This window comes from Haliotis rubra, unplaced genomic scaffold, assembly GCF_003918875.1.
Source record: "Haliotis rubra isolate DU_JTF1 unplaced genomic scaffold, ASM391887v1 Scf311, whole genome shotgun sequence".
NCBI lineage: Eukaryota > Metazoa > Mollusca > Gastropoda > Lepetellida > Haliotidae > Haliotis > Haliotis rubra.
In genome coordinates, this window is record NW_025766982.1 from 205,704 (window position 1) to 227,122 (window position 21,419).

General features: G+C 42.5%; 1 protein-coding gene and 1 long non-coding RNA gene across 2 annotated transcripts in view; one reads left to right on the forward strand and one right to left on the reverse strand.

Moving 5' to 3' along the window:
• LOC124283264 (S-crystallin SL11-like) overlaps positions 1–21,419 on the forward strand; it is a 45,013-nt gene that overhangs the window by 14,401 nt on the left and 9,193 nt on the right. The window contains exons 2-4 of the mRNA XM_046719294.1: positions 11,879–11,971; positions 14,270–14,385; positions 16,568–16,672. Coding sequence (XP_046575250.1) covers positions 11,879–11,971; positions 14,270–14,385; positions 16,568–16,672 — 314 coding nt within the window. The remainder of the gene's footprint in view (positions 1–11,878; positions 11,972–14,269; positions 14,386–16,567; positions 16,673–21,419) is intronic.
• Positions 2,092–14,156, reverse strand: LOC124283266. Its single transcript, XR_006900317.1, has 3 exons — positions 14,085–14,156; positions 7,076–7,080; positions 2,092–2,102 (listed from the first exon to the last, which is right to left on the reverse strand). It is a non-coding gene; the product is annotated as an uncharacterized LOC124283266 (long non-coding RNA).

Consider the following 21,419-nt stretch of genomic DNA (forward strand, 5'->3'; position numbering starts at 1 on the left):
CTGTCATGTTACACACGCCGTCAACGATTACTGTCATGTTACCCACGCCGTCAACAATCACTGTCATGTTACACACGCCCTCAACAATCACTGTCATGTTACACACGCCGTCAACGATTACTGTCATGTTACCCACGCCGTCCTCGTTTACTGTCAGTATACCGACGCCGTCCTCGTTTACTGTCATGTTACCCACGCCGTCAACAATCACTGTCATGTTACACACGCCGTCAACGATTACTGTCATGTTACCCACGCCGTCAACAATCACTGCCATGTTACACACGCCGTCAACAATCACTGTCATGTTACCCACGCCGTCAACGATTACTGTCATGTTACCCACGCCGTCAACAATCACTGTCATGTTACACACGCCGTCAACGATTACTGTCATGTTACACACGCCGTCAACAATCACTGTCATGTTACCCACGCCGTCAACGATTACTGTCATGTTACACACGCCGTCAACAATCACTGTCATGTTACCCACGCCGTCAACGATTACTGTCATGTTACCCACGCCGGCAACGATTACTGTCATGTTACCCACGCCGTCAACGATTACTGTCATGTTACCCACGCCGGCAACGATTACTGTCATGTTACCCACGCCGTCAACGATTACTGTCATGTTACACACGCCGTCAACGATTACTGTCATGCTACACACGCCGTCAACGATTACTGTCATGTTACCCACGCCGTCAACGATTACTGTCATGCTACACACGTCGTCAGCGATTCTTGTCATGTTACACCTGTTGTCAACGGTCAATACACCTAAACAAAAATGACGTCATTAAAGATGACTGCCACATAATTGTGACGTTCCACTGGTGTCAACTGCAGTTGCCACAACACATCACATGCCTGCCATGCATCAAACGTAATCAACAATTATCAGACGCCCACTGGCAAACGAGAAATGCGTGATCTTGTCATCTTGAATTTCACCCTTTGATCCGTTGTGTTATAGTTCGCTGGTGCGTATAATTACGGAAGTGTATTGCCTCTACGGCCCGGACACCGTTAAACCGGACACTTCAACGGAACCACTGCTATAACTTAAATGTCATTACAACGGTTCCGTAAATTAATGAAACCGCGCGATTTGAACGAGAATGGTACAGCCCCGATAAAAATGGTATCGTACCATTGTGTTAACGCCTGTCACGAAACAGTAACAATGCCACTCTTTGATCTTTATTATCCCCGAGTAATGATGTTAACGAGTGCCCATCAACACCGTCACATCACTGGTACATTACACATAAATCCCCATCGACATTAAAACTTCTTTTGTATGAGTTCAGCTGGTACGACGGGTTCAAGCAAGGGCAGACACTGCTGAAAAGCCAATTTTACCATTTCTTGTTCAGGCATGGTACGACCGCCTCCGTGGTGTAGTTAGAGCGTCCGCCCGGAGAGCGGAAGGTCGCGGGTTCGATCCCCGACCGCGTCATACCAAAAGACGTTAAATTATGGTACTTGTTGGTCCCTGCCTGGCGCCCGGCATTAATGGGTACAAGAAGGACTGGTCGGCTCGGAGTCAGTATAATGTGTCTGAGTGGGGTATTCATGCTTCACTGCGGCATGGTATCTCAGTGGGCTAGCACTATAAAACCAGCTTCAGTCTGGGCTAGTACAAGCAGCCGCACATACACATACACACGCATGCACGGCGTCATATGAGTGAAATATTCTCCAGCACGACGTTAAACCCAATTTCACCTCACCTCACCTCAGGTATGGTACAGGTTTGTTTGTGAAACAGGTCGACCACAGTGTGAACATCTGTGCATGCACGTGGAGCTCTTGTCTGCAATACGTACCCGACACAAACAGCCAACACAAACGGATCCAACACGCCGAATGCAAGGGGAAAATATTTGGCAATTCTGTTTTATGTGGCAAGTTCGTATTATGTGACAAGTCTGTATTATTTGGCAATTCTGTTTTATATGGCAATTCTGGATTATGTGGCAACTCTGTATTTTTTGGCATGTCCGTACTATGTGGCAAGTCTGTATTATGTGGTAAATTCGTGTTATTTGGCAAGTCTGTGTTATATGCCTAGTCTGTAATATGTGACAAGTCTGTAATATGTGGCAAGTGTCTGTATTATATGGCAAGTGCCTGCATTATGTTGCGAGTCCGTACTATTTGTCTAGTCTGTGTTATATGGCAAGTCTGTATTATCTGGCAAGTCCGTACTATTTGTCTAGTCTGTGTTATATGGCAAGTCTGTATTATGTGGCGAGTCCGTACTATTTGTCTAGTCTGTGTTATATGTCAAGTCTGTATTATGTGGCAAGTCCGTACTATTTGTCTAGTCTGTGTTATATATGGCAAGTCTGTATTATGTGGCAAGTCCGTACTATTTGTCTAGTCTGTGTTATATGGCAAGTCTGTATTATGTGGCAAGTCCGTACTATTTGTCTAATCTGTGTTATATGGCAAGTCTGTATTATGTCGCGAGTCCGTACTATTTGTCTAGTCTGTGTTATATGGCAAGTCTGTATTATGTGGCGAGTCCGTACTATTCAGTATTTGTCTAGTCTGTGTTATATGGCAAGTCTGTATTATATAGCAAGCCTGCATTATGTGGCAAATCTCTTATATTTGGAAAGCCTGCATTATGTGGCAAGTCTGTATTGTGTGGCAAGTCTCTTATATTTGGCACGGCTGCATTATGTGGCAAGTCTGTTATATTTGGCACGGCTGCATTATGTGGCAAGTCTGTTATATTTGGCAAGTGTAGATTACTGCATTTTCAGGACTGTTCGGAAAATGAAGAAAGTCCCAGGCCTCCTTTTCAGTATGTTTTATTATGATAATTTACGAACTGTGAAATAGATTAATTTCAGAGACTAAATTTTAGTCGGGGCTGGAGCTCCGTCAAATACAGCTTGCATGTCTCAGCAAAATACTTGCCGTTTTAATCAGTTTTAACGTCACGCAAGTTCGTGACAGGATCTGGGGCTTGACGGCGAGTGTCGATGCTATCTGGCATGAGCTATTTTGAGTCCAGCTGATGATATCATGATACTTGTCAAAACTATCTGAATGCAAGTGAAATATTTTAGAGGTACCCGCCCTTTACAGACCTGAGCATGTTTTGTATCAGGTGAACCATTCCACGTCGTGAGAAAACACGTGACGTCTTCTGAACTCGAAACTTAATAACTTGCCTCAACTTTGAAGACGATATGACTTTTGATCCCACCATATTCCCTATCGACACAATGATTGTTACTCTGTTTGTCTCGAACTGCAGAAATTCTCAGCTCCATGTGAAGTATGCGAAACGAGCTACCTCGAGGAGTTTGAGCTAATTTTGTATTCACAATTATCTCATTGACACGGGTACCCATTCTATATTTGGCGAAGAGATGTCATCTCTTCTAGGAGACAGCACATCTGTCAAGTCGACTAACCGATCAATGAGGGTGGCGCGAGTGAGCGAGTGTTTTAATCCTGAGTGGTATTCTAACTACGTCACAGCCACCTGTAGATGATCGCATCTATGGTCTACCCATTCATCGTGCAGGGACACGTTGTAACCATCCAGCCCTCATTGGTCATTGTGTGCTAGCCTTGTAGTTAAAGTGTAAGGAACAAACTACTTACTTTCATGTTTTACCTGTGATGATCCTGGTTAGAATTGGTCTTCAGTAACCTAGGCGACTGACGGGATCGGGTGGTTAGGCTCGCTGACTTGGTTGACAGATGTCATCGGTTCCCAATTGCGTAGATCGATGCTCATGTTGTTGATCACTGGATTGTCTGGTCCAGATTCGATTATTTACAGACCGCCGCAATATATTTGAATATTGCTGAGTGTGGCGTAAAACTAAACTCACTCACGTTCATGTTTGATATTCATTTGGAATGTGAGACACTTTGTGCACTTGGGTTTTTTATGTTGTGCTTACCACATCACAGCATGTGCGAAATGAACCTGTCCTGGCCAAACGTTCCCTTACATATACTCCGGTCAGAGGATCACACAGATGTTCGTTCTAAGCTCACTGGTGATGGTACAACTAGCTGCCTGTGAGGCGCTGGAAGGTGAACAATCACATCACCACCTCGTCCTGCCGGGTACCCATTTACAGCTGGGTGAAGAGGGGCATATTTGAAGCAAACCGTTCTTCCAAAGAAACACTACATGTGCTTCCCCATATGGGAAATTGAACCAGCGTCTTCTGCCTGACGAGCGAAGGAGCGAGCGCTTTAACCAGTAGGCTACCCTACCGTTGTGAAAAACTTCTCTATTGTGAATAACACGACGTTGAGTGTATGCTTGCGCCTTCATCAGGTTGAAGGAGCAAGCATACACTCCGAAACGTCGTGTTGTTCACAATAAAGAAGTTGACATCCATAAATCTCGCTTTTCTTTATTCCACTTCTAAATGCCCTTCAAAGATTTTACCCTACCGTTCCATGTACTCTGAAGAATCACATGGGGTTATTGTGACCGAACTAGTCAAAGGTATTGCAGTAAAAGCGACTTTCTTGTGCCGGTGGCCAAGACATTGATCAATGTCAATTTGTCTTAATATCAACCCTTAGTTTCAATGACCCCGATTCAATCATGTAGAGATCTCCTTCACACTGAGGAAATGTTGCTGACTGTGACTTGAAGTTTCACCTTCGCTTGAACAGTCATTTTTCGAGTATAAGAAAAGTGAGATCGTAACGAGAAACGAAATAAACCACTTTTCATGTCGCCCAAGCACGTGTATAAAAAGTGAGATCGAAACCTGAAACGAAATACATACGGTTCTTTTATACCACTTTTCATGTCTTCCATACATAAGTATAAAAAGCGAGATCGTAACAAGAAACGAAAAACGTGTAATTCTTTTATACAACTTTTCATGTCACACATGCACGTGTATAAAAAGAGTGAGATCGTAACGAGAAACGAAAAACGTGTATTTCTTTTGTACCACTTTTCCTATCACCGTAACAAAAGCACGGGCATCACCAATGCTCGTTTCAAAAGTGCTATATTTAGCTTCCATCGTTCCTCAAGTTCACTCGGGGCGCGAAATGACACTTTGAAAAAACCTGAAAAACCAAAAACACCGAAACGTCGACAGGACAGAAAGATGATCCAACCAGAACCGACACTGTCACACTTCGTACACAGTTTTCAAACCGACCCCCCCTACACCCTGACTGGCCTCTTTTGTATAGATGTGTCAGTCAATGTCACGCCAGGTCACGCGAGCGCGGGCAAGCCAGCTGCCACGTTAAGACCTTGACCTTCATTCTTCGGTCACGTTATCAAGTGTATATACAGAAGCCAATTCAAGGCACCGCGGTGCAAGCAAATGAACCAAATGCACTTCTTGTCAACCGATGTTATTTTGAACTCTAATTGTTATGAATACTCATACATGATAGACGTTTGATGTCGCCCGAAGACACCTATGTGTAATGTTTATGCTAGCCGTTGAAATACTATGCCCAAATCTCGCGAAATACGACCTTTATTATACAGCTTTAATGGGTGTTACAGGCAGACCCAAGCCACTCGGTGCGGGGGCTCTGGGTGCAGATGGAATTCGGCGTGCTTTTTAATACGTACGGAGAAGAGACAGATAGGTTTACGACGGTGTAACCGTGATAACGAACCAGTGACATTGAGTAAGCAATGACGTGGGGCGATATCCATATCTGATGACGGCTGGGGTTGAAACCTCTGCACGCAATGGGTGTCTCCGTCATATGCTGCAGAGAGTGAAGGGTAGATATGTTGAAGAGCGGTTTAATGTCCTGTCTAAGATTATTACGCAATTATATTGCGACGTACACGCTCGTATTCGCGTGCGTGCGTCTGTATCTCTGTGTGTATTTGTGTCTGCGTCTCTGCATCTCTGCGTATATCTCTGTTGCTGCTTATACTAGCTCGGGTAGCCCAGTGGTTAAAGCGTTCGCTAGTCACGCCTAAGACACGGGTTCGATTCCCTATTAAGGTACAATGTGCACCCGTTTCTGGTGTCCCCCCGTCGTGATATTGCTGGAATATTGCTAAAAGCGGCGTAAAACTAAACTCACTCACTATACTAGCTAGTTCACATTTTTCATTTTTTGCCCTATCCCTTTGGGATACGATCCCACAGTTTAAAAGGCTATCCATTCTCGCGCATTTTATAGGCCCCGAGCCAATCAATCCTTGTCCCTCGAGTCCTCAAAGTCCTTATGTTTGGCGCGAACTGGACATGGAAGGCAAAAATGCGGTGAAAAATATAAGTGTGGGTCAGTGGAAATTACACATTAACAGCTGATTTACTCAAATGAACATAAAAGTTTGGGTTTTTTTAAATCTAGAAATAGAGATTTTAAAGAAGAGATATTCAAAACTTGAGACTCGTATATGCACATACTTACTGTTAGTTAAAACCTGTTGTTAATTTACAATGCGGGATAGACATGGGATAAAAGCAAGATGATCATATTTGATAGCATCTGTAATACATATAGCGTGACCTCAGTATTCCGGACCTCGTTAAACCGGACACGCCATGCTCGTTCAAGAGAAATATACAGCTAAGTCTTTTGCAATGAAAACTCTTTTTAGTAAGGAAATTCGATACTTTCTCAAAATTTCATTATACACATTTTCACAGTGTGTGTCTTCTGAGCTAAGCGGACTGAGGGGTATTGTGTTTTCTCATTAAAGCAGAAACTAACGAACTTTAGCGAGGATTGGTGTGTTGCTGGAATAGATTTGTTCGCTCAGAACGGTAACGAATTACTGTTGAAACGTCAGCGACAACATTGCGTTAACTCGGCATGAACGGAGGCAGTATGGGCCCGTGTTACGTGTGTAGTACTCATGTCAAATAGACTTGATCTGTTCACAGTACAACTGCACCGAAGTCCACACTTGCCTTATGGGTGAATATTTCATGATGGGGAGTGGTTGTTTCGTCTAAGATTCATTGTTCATTATTCTTCTCTTTACTGTTTCTGTATGGACGTCTAATCACGTCTTCTCGAACTCAGATCTTTCACCGTTTGTGTCGAACTCCAGTCCGGTCCCGGAGACGGTTACTATGTCTGTAACTAACGTTAACCTGCATGTTTCGAACTGGATGTGTCGAATTATATTGTTTAACAATACAGTCATGAATAAATTGTTTTGTCTGTCAAATTCGTTGTACTATGACACGTTTTGTCTGAAAGTCATTATGCTAAAACCATTAAAGAAACTGTTTTTACTTTAAAAAATCCCTGTTAGTAAAATATTGTCTCTGAAACTCGGTGTACTAGAAGCACTCGGTGTACGTACTATAAGCACTCGGTGTACTATAAGCGCAAGCACATTGTTTTGTCCTTGAAACTCGTTTTTTCTATAAGCAGGAACAGTCTGTTTTGCCATTTGAACTCGTATATTGCAATGCATGCATGCATGCATGTATGTATGTATGCATGCATGCAGTATACACACGTACACACATCTATGCATGCATGCATGTATACATGTGAGTGTATGTATATATGTATGTGTATATATTATATAAATTATGTATATATGTATTAAACTTATGTGTGTGTGTATATTGTCTTCGTTTCTGGTACAGCAACTTTGTAAACCAAAAGCCAGCTATGACGACAAACACACGGTCAGGTAGCACAGTAGTTCAAGCCTTCACCCGGGTTCGAAGCCTCATTTTGACAAAGCACAAGTCCATCCCTATTTCCCACGCCGTTATACGACTGTATGGAAGTGACGAGTGTTAAATCCTTCACACGCGCTCGATTTCAAGGCCAATTATTAAATTACACATTGCTCTTGTTGTCTTGAAACCGCAGTGAACCACGAGCTTCAGTGTAAAACACGACCCAGCGTTACCTAGCGTTAACAGATAGGAAATCAATTCTATTCTGAACGCCGTGGTAGTGCTCATTGCAGATTTCAAAGAGTTAATTCAATCCCAGTTCATGGTAGAACTGTTTCACGGTGCATTAGATTCATTTCACAATGTAATAAACTACAGGTGTATTACAGGCAGCCGGCCCAGGTTATTCCCCTTCGAGGAGGACACTAATCCTCGGCTATCGGATTCGGGTGAATTCCACCACCTGGTGCGTCCTTTCAGCGTCTTCGTATACTTATTACAATCCCCGTATCGGGTGATTCATGTTAAACAGAGATCGTACTTAATGCTTTTTCCGACGATGATTTGTGGATGGTATACGTTGAGTCTATTCAGTTACCCCTCTTCTTTTTTCTCTCTCGATGCTGTTTAAGTCATTCGACCCGAATGACACATCATTCGCTGAGGACTTTTGAATAGGGACTTGTGGAGGGGTTTGACACCCTACGAAATATGAGTCGGCTCCGACAAGATGCACCCGGTACACTCAAACTCATCCTCATCAGTGTTCGCTTGCCCCTCATTTCCCAGAACGAGGCTCTCTCTCAAAGTTGTTATACGTACAGGTAGTGCTGAAAAGCTTGCACTCGTCGACATTGACGACCCAAGTCAGTAAAGAACTCGGGCGACATCAGCCCCGACCGATATCTATCTATCTTCTACTTGATTTAAATTAAACACAGTTGATAGTGAGAGGGCGAATAATGCCTTCGTTCCAACATGCATTGCCCTTTTCTTGGTGCGATAAACAAAGTATGGATGACTGGACGGGCCATTATCTAATCCTTAAGCACTGTCGATGGTATTGTAAGTGACGGGTTCAGCCAACGAGAAATAAAATATATACAGATACATATGCAAATGTACGCGCATATAATGCTTCCTTATTAAAAAACGAACCACGGAATGGGGGGTTTATGTTCCATAGCTTGGAGTTTCATGCAAGAGCTGCGTGAATTGATTGAGATATTTTCATCATGGTTCAGTATTAAATTCCATTAATAAGTTCCCAAGTTGCGCATCTGAATGAAATATGGTAATACTTTAACGCTCGAAAATATGACATCGTTCCTTTTTCAATCAAATGTCGACATTAATTGTAGGGTCACGAAAGTAATCCTTTTTGAATCAGCGTTCTGCGTCGAGAATTTTAAGAAAAACGTTCTGACTAGGTTCATAGCCGTTCATTTTGTATATGAGAACGACTGTATATTTTTCGAGTTTGCATATTTCCCTGCATTAAATGGACATTAAAAATACGCATTATGCACCAAGGAACGTGTGTGTTTAAGTGCGCATCTTCTTAAGGTGTTCCAAGCCACCGATTAAAATAGACCCCTTGCGTTCCAGGCTTATGCTGTAAAGTGACATTTTGGAAGGCGTTTAATTATTATTATTTATGGTGGTTCTTGCAAGCGCTGATTGCTATGTACCTGCAGCCCCCCTGATAAAGAAATTTAATTAACCTGGGTCAGTGTGGCTGTTGATACTCGTTCTCTGAGTGCAACGCGTGATAAATGACAACTGCCAACTGCATTAATCCTCAAGACGGACATTTAACGTCACGAAGTTAGTTTTTGTTTTAATTTATTGTTTTGTTTCCAGAAAAGAATGTTGAAGGTACGGAGAGGTGACGTTGAGAAACTGAAATGTGTTGCTGAGTCTGTACCCAGAGGTGTATTGTTCTTGGAGGGTTTATCACCCCAACCGCAACACCTAAATTCATCATTTTACCTGACAGTGTATTCCCTGTTGTCTGCTTGTACGATATTTGTAGCTCGAGCTCTTCCATTTGACGTCATTTGACATCGGTTTGAAGCGACACTTCAAACCTTCAAGTGTATTGTGGTTCTGAAAAACAATGTGAATATATGATTCTTTAAAACAACGTGAATATATGGTTCTTGAAAACAACGTGAATCTATGATTCTTTAAAACAAAGTGAATATATGGTTCTTGAAAACAAAGTGAATCTATGGTTCTTGAAAACAATGTGAATTTATGGTTCTTGAAAACAACGTGAATCTATGGTTCTTGAAAACAACGTGAATCTATGGTTCTTGAAAACAATGTGAATCTATGGTTCTTGAAAACAATGTGAATCTATGGTTCTTAAAAACAATGTGAATCTATGGTTCTTAAAAACAATGTGAATCTATGGTTCTTAAAAACAATGTGAATCCATGGTTCTTAAAAACAATGTGGATCTATGGTTCTTGAAAACAATGTGAATCTATGGTTCTTAAAAACAATCTGAATATATGGTTCTAAGAACCAATGTGAATATATACTAGCAGGCCAATTGTAGAATGCAGCAAAGGGGAAATTAATCAATATTGCATGATTCATAAAAACTCTGCTGTACTCAGTATACCTTGACGGGGATATATAACATCATATTCTATTATGACGTTAAAGTTAAAACGTGACGCAAATGTATTTGCTCAAAGGTGGAAAGTTCTGATGTAATGAAAGTTATATGTGTTAAACGTGTGCCTTCGGACTTTCGACTCTCATTTAGCTCTCAAGCCGTGGTATGCTGTTCAAGGCGGCGTTGAACTACACTCACTCACTCACTCACTCACTCAACCACTCAACCAACCAAACAAACAAACAAACAAGCAAACAAACAAAAGTAGTATCGATAAATGCCCGTATTCCACTCCCTCAGAGATACAGTTTGTGAAGCACATGGCCGCAATGAGGTAGCAGACTGGCCAAAGCGTTCGAAGATGCTGTTCGACTCTTCTCGTAGGTACAGCGTGGTGGCCGTCACTGTGACGTTGCAGGAATATTGCTGAAAGCGGCGTAAAACAATACTTACTGACCCTGGCTTTTTCATTGCTGGAATATTGCTGATGGCGAACATTCACGCTATCAATACTCACACATCACCAACTAGCTTATCGCCCAAAGTAATTTGGTTGGTGGGGCAGTGGACGGTGTACTGGTCCAACCTATGATGTGCTTTCTCTCAGCGGTGAGTCAGTGGTCGAGTTTAGTTTTACGGCGCTTTTCGCAATATTCCATCAATATCACGGCGGGAGACACCAGAATTGGGCTTCACACACTGGGAATCGAACCCGGGGCTTAGGCGTGACGAACACTTTAACCACAAGGCTACCTCACCGCCCACTTTCACTCGGTGGATTGCTAGTTTCGAACCCAGAATACGAAACATGCGTTTCTCACCGCTATACTTGACACCCTGCAATGAGTTAACGGCAGATAAGACCTACTGGGTGTAACTGACACGTATGCTTGTCCTTTCATTTATATTTGAGCGTCAACAGCATTAATCAAAGGAGAGTCCGGGGTTCGATTCCGGCTACACCATAAGCATGTGTTTACAAATGACTTTAACTCGGTGCTGATACGTTGCGAGATGAGTGAGTGAGTGAGTGAGTGAGTTTGGTTTTACGCCGCTTTTAGCAATATTCCAGCAAAATCACGGCGGGGGACACCAGAAATGAGCTTCACACATTGTCGTTGCGAGATGACATCTAATGGTTTAAATTTACTCGTTATCACACCACGTGAAGATCCCTGTTAGAAATGATTTTCAGAATAGCACCTTTTTCTCAGGGGATCGGGTGGTCAGTTTCGCAAACTTGACTACTGCATCATATCGCATCTTAGTTGTGTATGATGCTCATAGTGTCAATCACTGGATTGTCCTCAGATTCGCTTTTTACATAGATGGAATAACAACAGCACCATCAACAACTACCCCATTTCTCCACAACGACAAAAAACCAAGAACATGTATTAGCTTGTATGAAGCTTGTATTAGTTTGAAGGTAGCCTAGTAGTTCAAGTGTTTGCCCGTGACGTTGAAGAATCGGGTTAGATTCCCCACATGGGTGCATTTCCGGTGTTCCCCGCCGCGTTATTGCAGGGTTATTGTTAAAAGCGACGTTTACCTTATTCACTCACTTGACACGCTAAACTGACCACCTCCAATGTTCCTGTTTCAGCCACCCGTTTTGGGATGCTACCCATCCTCGAGGTAGACGGCAAAAAGTTTTCACAGAGTTTCGCAATGGCGAGGTATATCGCACGAGAACACGGTGAGTTCCAACGTTGCATTTCGTTTACCATATATATTTTCAAGAATGTTATACCCAATCACTAAATCATTGGTAATGTGTTCATAATCTCTGGCTCATCGCACACTGTCCTTATATGTTACGTTTGTGACATTTCTTGGTATTAAATCTTCATGATTACTCTTTCGTTATTTTTACCCAGCTTGTGCAAGTTTACAGTGCAAAATTTAAATAGAATCCCTTTGCGACTTTAAACATGGCCGTTGCGGCAGCCATATTGAAAATATAATTTTTGTAAAATAAAATTCTGGTTATGTGTGTATAGATATTTTAGTTTCAGTAACATTACGTATGCTTATTGGTTTTTTTACTTTCTGAGATGAGATATCACATGCTAAAAGAATGCTTAAAAGACTGGGAAAACGGGAAATATTTAAAATTAGTTTCTGAAGGATTTCAACAGCGGCCACATTGAAAATACTATTATTTTAGAAATGTTAACGCATAACATGTTTCATGTTTGTTGAAATGTCCGGATCTGTCGACGTACGTACGCAATATCTGGTATTCACACGGTATTCACTACGTCCGAAACACATGGATCCGCAGAGCTCACTTAGCATAACGCTACACCATTGTTACGGCAAACAACGAATGATCTCGACGCCACTACAGTCGCTTTAGTCGATGACGTTGATTTCAAATAACGTCAACATAGTGTTTTCTGGCTCGGTAGAACGTGCGACTGGACTCTGGGCCGCGTTTCACAAAGCGATCATAGCGCTACGACAATCGTATCTTCCATACTTTAACACAGAGTTACGACAGTCGTAGCGCTAAGATCTCTTTCTGAAACAGGGCCCAGATCCCCCGTTTCACGAATTGATCGTAGCGCTAATGTGACCGTAACTCACATACTTTAACATAATAATAATAATGTGTCCATTTATATAGCGCCAAACTCCACACTAGGTATGCTCATAGCGCTAACAATCAAGGCCATTATTACCCCGGATAACCAAAGCTGCCTGTTAGGCGCTAGAAGGTTATAGTCATATGACTTTTTTCCACCGGGTACCCATTTTCCTGCTGGGTGAACAGAGGCAATTTTGAACAAACTCACTTGCCTAAGGTGAGACCACATGTATCACATGTGCTTCGTTGTGGGCAGGACTCAAGTCCTAGAAACTCTCAGGAGTCAAGCTGCCAAACACGGTCACCCATCCAAGGACTCTCCGAGCTCGACGCTGCTTAACTTCACCGATTTGTGACCTGAGCTTTAAGCACAGGACCACGCGCCACCACCTGGAACATAGCACTACGACGGTCGTAACTATAAGATCGCTGTTTTGTGCCCGGGGACGCAACAAACGTTCCATGGATGGTCCGGTGTGGAAGGTGAGGGACCAGATGAATCATTCCTGGACCGCCAAGAGTGATGCGGGGTCTTCCTGACATTGAAACTCCAGTAATGCCTTGTTGGCAATATCGTAGACTAAATACTCTTCTTCCACGAAATTGTGAAAATAATGTTACCACTTTGAGGTTTTTTTTCGGAGTATCCATTTCATAGTACTAAACTGGTAAACGCGTACTTTGAACGCGCAGGTCAAAGTGTTGTTTAATTAAAAAAATAACACTAAATGATATTGCGCAAACTGAAGCAAAACACGCATTGTGACTGAAGTGATCAAATTTAAACTTTATACTTCTGTATCTGCTTTATAAGAACGATACCAAACTGTTCATTGAATCACATTAGATTGACTAGGATAAATCGCGACAAGCATCCATATCAGATTTAAAATGACGCAATGCAATTACAGGCACGCATTCAAAGTATTGTTGTGAGGGCTTAGTTGAACAGTGTATGGACACACTACTGTAAAGTCTTGTGGTGTATGGTCAGGTGCATAGAGCTCAGTCACAAATCAGTTGAAGTTAAGCAACGTTGGACGCAGAGAGTCCTTGGATGGGTGACCATGTTTGTCATCTTGACTCCTGTGAATTTCTAGGACTTCAGTCCTGCCCCACAACGGAGCATATGTGATACATGTGGCCTCACCTTAGGCAAGTGAGTTTGTTCAAAATTGCCTCTGTTCACCCAGCAGAAAATGGGTACCCGGCGGGATACGACTATAACCTTCTAGCGCCTAACAAGCAGCTTGGGTTATCTGGGATATTAATGTGTTAGCGCTTTAAGCATTTGACCTAGTGTTAATTTCCATGTTTGACGTAGGTCCTTATCGCTACCCTTAATCGTAGACCATGTTACCAAAAACCATTTCAGTATACTTATGTATGCTTATCGTTTTTCAGGGTTATACGGCAAAACGAATCTGGACATGCTCCAGATCGACGAAGTAGTTGGTCTTGCAGAAGATCTCAGAGACTACTTCGTAAAGATTTACCACGAGAAAGACGAACCGAAAAAGGTAGGAGCCCTTTCTTCATAAGTTTCACATCAAAACCTGCATAATGGAAGCCTCTGTTTTGAAAAAGAATGTTTTGAAACATGACTTTAATACAATGTCTTGGGCTAGATATATACATATATGTTAGCGCGTGAAAAGCCTAATATACTTTTGAAAAGTGAAGAAATAGTATTGTGGACAATCGAAAGACGTTCGGATATATCGAACCCTCGTTTGTGTCGAACTCATCCGTTTCCACTGAATTTAATCAGCTGTTATTATTTTATATCTAATCGGATGTTCCGAACCTTCTCGAATGCTTATGTGGTTCCAAATGACAGTGCAAAGTCCTTAATTGCCCTGACCAATCGAAATGAGACCTTTATGATTTATGAACCGCTTGACACTATAGCATGCATTACATGCAATACTCTGCACTATATTGGGGCGGTGGGGTAGCTTGGTGGTTAAAGCTGAAGACCCGGTTCGATTCCCCACATGGGTACAACGTGTAAAGCCCTTTTCTGGTGTACCCCGCCGTGATATTGCTGGAATATTGATCAAGGTGGAGTAAAACAAGACTTACTTACTCACTACTCTACACTATATATTTGTGGTTCAAACGTCATATAATCATGTGAGATTGTGAATGGCGTTTACAGTCTGATTTGGGACGTTACGAAAATTGAGTCAAATTCGACACAATGGGGATTGAATGTATATGAATACAAAGTATATTAACAAAACATATGCAGCCCTTACTACAATAATCCAAATTACCCAGGAACCTTTACTACAATAACATGAAGACTTACAGCCCTTAATACAAGAAATCTAATAACAATAAGACGTACAGCCCTTACTACAATAACATGAAGACGTACAGCCCTTACCTTACAATAACATGAAGACTTACAGCCCTTACTACAATAACATGAAGACTTACAGCCCTTACTACAATAACATGAAGACGTACAGCCCTTACTACAATAACATGAAGACGTACAGCCCTTACTACAATAACATGAAGACGTACAGCCCTTACTACAATAACATGAAGACGTACAGCCCTTACTACAATAACATGAAGACGTACAGCCCTTACTACAATAACATGAAGACGTACAGCCCTTACTACAATAACATGAAGACGTACAGCCCTTACTACAATAACATGAAGACATACAGCCCTTACTACAATAACATGAAGACATACAGCCCTTACTACAATAACATGAAGACGTACAGCCCTTACTACAATAACATGAAGACGTACAGCCCTTACTACAATAACATGAAGACGTACAGCCCTTACTACAATAACATGAAGACGTACAGCCCTTACTACAATAACATGAAGACGTACAGCCCTTACTACAATAACATGAAGACTTACAGCCCTTACTACAATAACATGAAGACATACAGCCCTTACTACAATAACATGAAGACATACAGCCCTTACTACAATAACATGAAGACTTACAGCCCTTACTACAATAACATGAAGACGTACAGCCCCTTACTACAGCCCTTACTACAATAACATGAAGACATACAGCCCTTACTACAATAACATGAAGACTTACAGCCCTTACTACAATAACATGAAGACATACAGCCCTTACTACAATAACATGAAGACTTACAGCCCTTACTACAATAACATGAAGACTTACAGCCCTTACTACAATAACATGAAGACGTACAGCCCTTACTACAATAACATGAAGACGTACAGCCCAATAACTTACTACAATAACATGAAGACATACAGCCCTTACTACAATAACATGAAGACTTACAGCCCTTACTACATGAAGACAATAACAATAACATGAAGACGTACAGCCCTTACTACAATAACATGAAGACATACAGCCCTTACTACAATAACATGAAGACGTACAGCCCTTACTACAATAACATGAAGACGTACAGCCCTTACTACAATAACATGAAGACGTACAGCCCTTACTACAATAACATGAAGACGTACAGCCCTTACTACAATAACATGAAGACATACAGCCCTTACTACAATAACCTGCAGATATTTTGGAAATTCAAAGTTCCGTTTAAACAATAGATAATGCAACATTTGGCTGAGGGGCATACTTGTTCATACCGCAAGTATGTAACATCTCGTCAGCCCAATTGAATATTAATAACCTTTCAATCATTTTTATTCTCTGAATCACAGAATGCGCTCCGGGACAAGTTCGACAACACAGACCTTCCCCGGTTTTTAGGCTATTTCGAGAAGTTGCTCACAGATACGGATTCAAGTTACTTTGTTGGAAACAAGGTAAGACGGAGCTCTCGGCAAGACCCATGCCTCCTGGTAATAAATAACAACCATGGATGCGTCATTGCTTATCTGTCTTCATGTTTATTGTGCGCCTTAAATATCAATATACATTCATGTATATGGCCTATTTACGCTGTAATATCTTACACAGTTTGTGTTCGACATTTTTTCATTTCTTTCTTAAAATTTACTGAGTCATAAGGTTGCCCGGTTCTCATCGTTCCGATTGCACTTCTCAAGGTCGTGTGGCCTTTTGAGTTGCGTGTCCATGCACGTTTTTGTAACAACCTCGCCCTAATCGTGTCACCGTTATGCCAAAATATGTATGGAGGATGGGAGATAAGGAAACGTTTTGCTTAAATACTCTGGCATAATTTATTGTTTCTGGTTCAGGGATGATCGCAATGGCAAATGTATATGAAGGTTACATGGTGTCATGCATAACTGTTACAGGGTGTCATACAGAACTGTCACATGGTGTCATACAGAACTGTCACATGGTGTCACGTAGAACTGTCACATGGTGTCATACAGAACTGTCACATGGTGTCATACAGAACTGTCACATGGTGTCACGTAGAACTGTCACATGGTGTCATATAGAACTGTCACGTGGTGTCCTACAGAACTGTCACATGGTGTCATGTAGAACTGTCATATGGTGTCATATAAAACTGTCACATTGTGTCATAAAGAACTGTTACATGGTGTCATGTAGAACTGTCACATGGTGTCATACAGAACTGTCACATGGTGTCACATAGAACTGTCACATGGTGTCATGTAGAACTGTCGCATGGTGTCATACAGAATTGTCACATGGTGTCATGTAGAACTGTCACATGGTGTCATGTAGAACTGTCACATGGTATCATGTAGAACGTTCACATGGTGTCATATAGAACGGTTAGATGGCGTCATGGAGAGCTGTCACATGGTGTCACGCAAAACTTCACATGGTGTCATGTAGAACTGTTACAGGGTGTCATGTAGAACTGTCACATGGTGTCATGTAGAACTGTCACATGGTGTCATGTAGAACTGTCACATGGTGTCATACAGAACTGTCACATGGTGTCATGTAGAACTGTCACATGGTGTCATGTAGAACGGTCACATGGTGTCATATAGAACTGTTACATGGCGTCATGGAGAGCTGTCACATGGTGTCACGCAAAATTTCACATGGTGTCATGTAGAACTGTTACATGGTGTCATGGTGTCACGTCATGTAGAACTGTTACATGCTGTCATGTAGAACTGTTACTGGGCGTCATACAGAACTGTCACATGGTGTCACGCAGAACTGTCACATGGTGTCATGCAGAACTGTCACATGGTGTCATGTAGAACTGTCACATGGTGTCATGTAGAACTGCCACATGGTGTCATACAGAACTGTCACGTGGTGTCACATAGAACTGTCACATGGTGTCATGTAGAACGGTTACATGCTGTCATGTAGAACTGTCACATGGTGTCATGTAGAACTGTCACATGTGGTCATACAGAACTGTCACATGGTGTCATGTAGAACTGTCACATGGTGTCATGTAGAACGGTCACATGGTGTGATAAAGAACGGTTACATGGCGTCATGTAGAACTGTCACATGGTGTCATGTAGAACTGTCACATGGTGTCATATAGAACTGTCACATGTTGTCATGTAGAACTGTCACATGGTGTCATGGAGAGCTGTCACATGGTGTCACGCAAAACTGTCACATGGTGTCATGTAGAACGGTTATATGGCGTCATGGAGGACTGTCACATGGCGTCACGCAGAACTGTCACATGGTGTCATGTAGAACTGTCATATGGTGTCGTACAGAACTGTCACATGGCGTCACGCAGAACTGTCACATGGTGTCATGTAGAACGGTTACATGGTGTCATATAGAACTGTTACATGGCGTCATGCAGAGCTGTCACATGGCGTCATACAGAGCTGTTACATTGTGTCATACAGAACTGTCAAATGCTGTCATACAGAACTGTTACATGGTGTCATGTAGAACTGTCACATGGTGTCATGGAGAGCTGTCACATGGTGTCACGCAAAACTGTCACATGGTGTCATGTAGAACGGTTATATGGCGTCATGGAGGACTGTCACATGGCGTCACGCAGAACTGTCACATGGTGTCGTGTAGAACGGTTACATGGTGTCATGTAGAACTGTCACATGGTGTCATGTAGAACTGTCATATGGTGTCGTACAGAACTGTCACATGGCGTCACGCAGAACTGTCACATGGTGTCATGTAGAACGGTTACATGGTGTCATATAGAACTGTTACATGGCGTCATGCAGAGCTGTCACATGGCGTCATACAGAGCTGTTACATTGTGTCATACAGAACTGTCAAATGCTGTCATACAGAACTGTTACATGGTGTCGTACAGAACAGTCACATTTAGTGGCCTCAGTTCACCACAAACAAATAAAGGAAATGCGCCCACGCACAGGCAGTGTTCCATTGCCATGTCCCTGCTAGGACAATGATAATCGCTGGACCAACACTGGATATCCCTTAACCTTGGTCTCATTCTTCCTACTCTCTGCGACCGGTCAAGCAGGGTTGTACTCCGTGTCCTGCGGTAACCTTAGTACGATCAGGCCGATGATACCTGAAACCTGGCTCCCTACAGTGAAACACTTGAGCCACAGTGGCATTTCAACCCTCGGAGCTCTGGTAAAATGACTCCAGAACATTCCGATTTGTATCCTCTGTCTTCGTTATCGTAATGTTTCAACCTACTTGGGATCGCTACAGCCGTGGAAAAATACCACAGGGTAACTAAATACTATTTTTTGTGACGTCGGAAAGGAATTTGAATCAGATCGGATGTCGTTCCACTGAAATTGGTTGGGCAAGACTTGTCTGTATTGGGTTGTCACCCATGGTAGCTTAAAGTCGATCATTGTGGTTTCGAATCCCTGATTCATCCATTGACGATTCCTGGTTTGTTTGCTCCAACCCATGTGTGGGTGTACCTCCGAGGTCCTGACACCGACAGCAGGCCCCGCTGTAGGCGTCTCTACATGCAAGAACATCCATATCCGCCAGGATATGTTTAGGTGGTGGCTTAAAATACGAGTCATGTACACGGATTAAAAAAACTGAATTAGGAGCGGTTGGGTGGCACAGTGGTTAAAGGGTTCGTTCGTCACGACGAAAACTCGGGTTCGACTCCCAACATAGGAATCCCATTTCGTCTCTCCCCTTGATATTAACAGCATGTAGAACAAATGAACAAGTTGTTATGAATTTTCAGTACGAAATGTTTCCCCCTCAAAACAGAATCTAATCAGTTTATCTCTTAGAATTTCGTATTTTCGAACCATCTTTAACGCACCAAACAATAATAGTGTATTAGTAGTGTTCAAATGAGTTTCCTTGTCGCAGACCAACGGCTATGAGCTGTCTGAGGTTCTGATTAGGACCATGGATACTTGTAGCCGTTCACTCTGTGTTATTAAAGTACATTGTAAATCCATATGGATTTCTAATGTTGAATATCCTTCTGCGGGACGTGGTCACTGTCGAACAGCTGGACAACCGGACAATCATCACTGGTGCAGAGCTTGAGAGGTGACAGCAGTTTAAAGTCTGTGTGATATGTCGGTAGGCACACGCTGCTTTGTTCTGTCAATAGTCCCAGATGGCCGATGTTTACAGGGTCTGTTTGTTCAGGCTTGTCAGCGCTTCGGGGCTCGCTAATACAACATTGTAGAAGATCTTCGAAAACGTAAGGCCCCATTAACCGAGAATGACCGCTGGAGATGGTCCTGAAACATACCATGGCGTTACGTCACTGTGTGTGATGATGACATCATTATAGAGGAAGAGCATGACCCTTCAGTTCAGTTGAATCGTTGGTTGGCTGAGTTTGTGTCCGGTGGCCTGTCCGATATTACATATACTACTTTGACTGACTGAGTTTTAGTTTTACGCCGCTTTTAGCAATATTCCAGCAACATCACGGCGGGGGACACCAGAAATGGGCTTCACACATTGTGCCCATGTGGGGTTTCGAACCCGGGCCTTCGGCGTGACGAGCCAACGCTTTAACCATTAGGCTACCCCACCGCCCCTATACTACTTTGAGCCCCTCTGAGGTGAGCCGAAATATGATTAAAGTCGCGGCTGCTTGTCCGGACGTAAGAGTTTGTTAGTGCTCCCCCACCGAGATACACCTCTCAGAAACATTAGTATGACTCCGAGTGGCCAGTCCTTTCTTATTTGTTAACATGGAGCTCAAGTCATGGTAACAAGAATCATTCAGATGGTATTTCAAACATAGCCGCTACGGCAGCCATATTGTATTGGTGTGTTTTATAACTTGGTGTATTACGCCCAAACCATCCATACATACTTAACATTTTATTATGTGATGTTTACTCTACAACCTTCCAAACCTCCTCAGCCATACAAATTGCAATTGGCAATATGATCAAAATATTTGGATGAATGAAATGATGGTTGGTTGGTTTCTTGTTTAACGCCGCATATTCCAGCTATATATGGCGGCGGTCTGTAAATAATAGAGTCTGGACCAGACAATCCAGTGATCAACAGCATGAGCATCGATCTACGCAATTGTGATACGATGACATGTGTCAACCAAGCCAGCAAGCCTGACCACGCGATCACGTTAGTCGCTTCTTTCGACAAGCATGGGTTACTGAAGATCAATTCTAACCCGGATCTTCATTGATCAAATGAAATGAAATATGG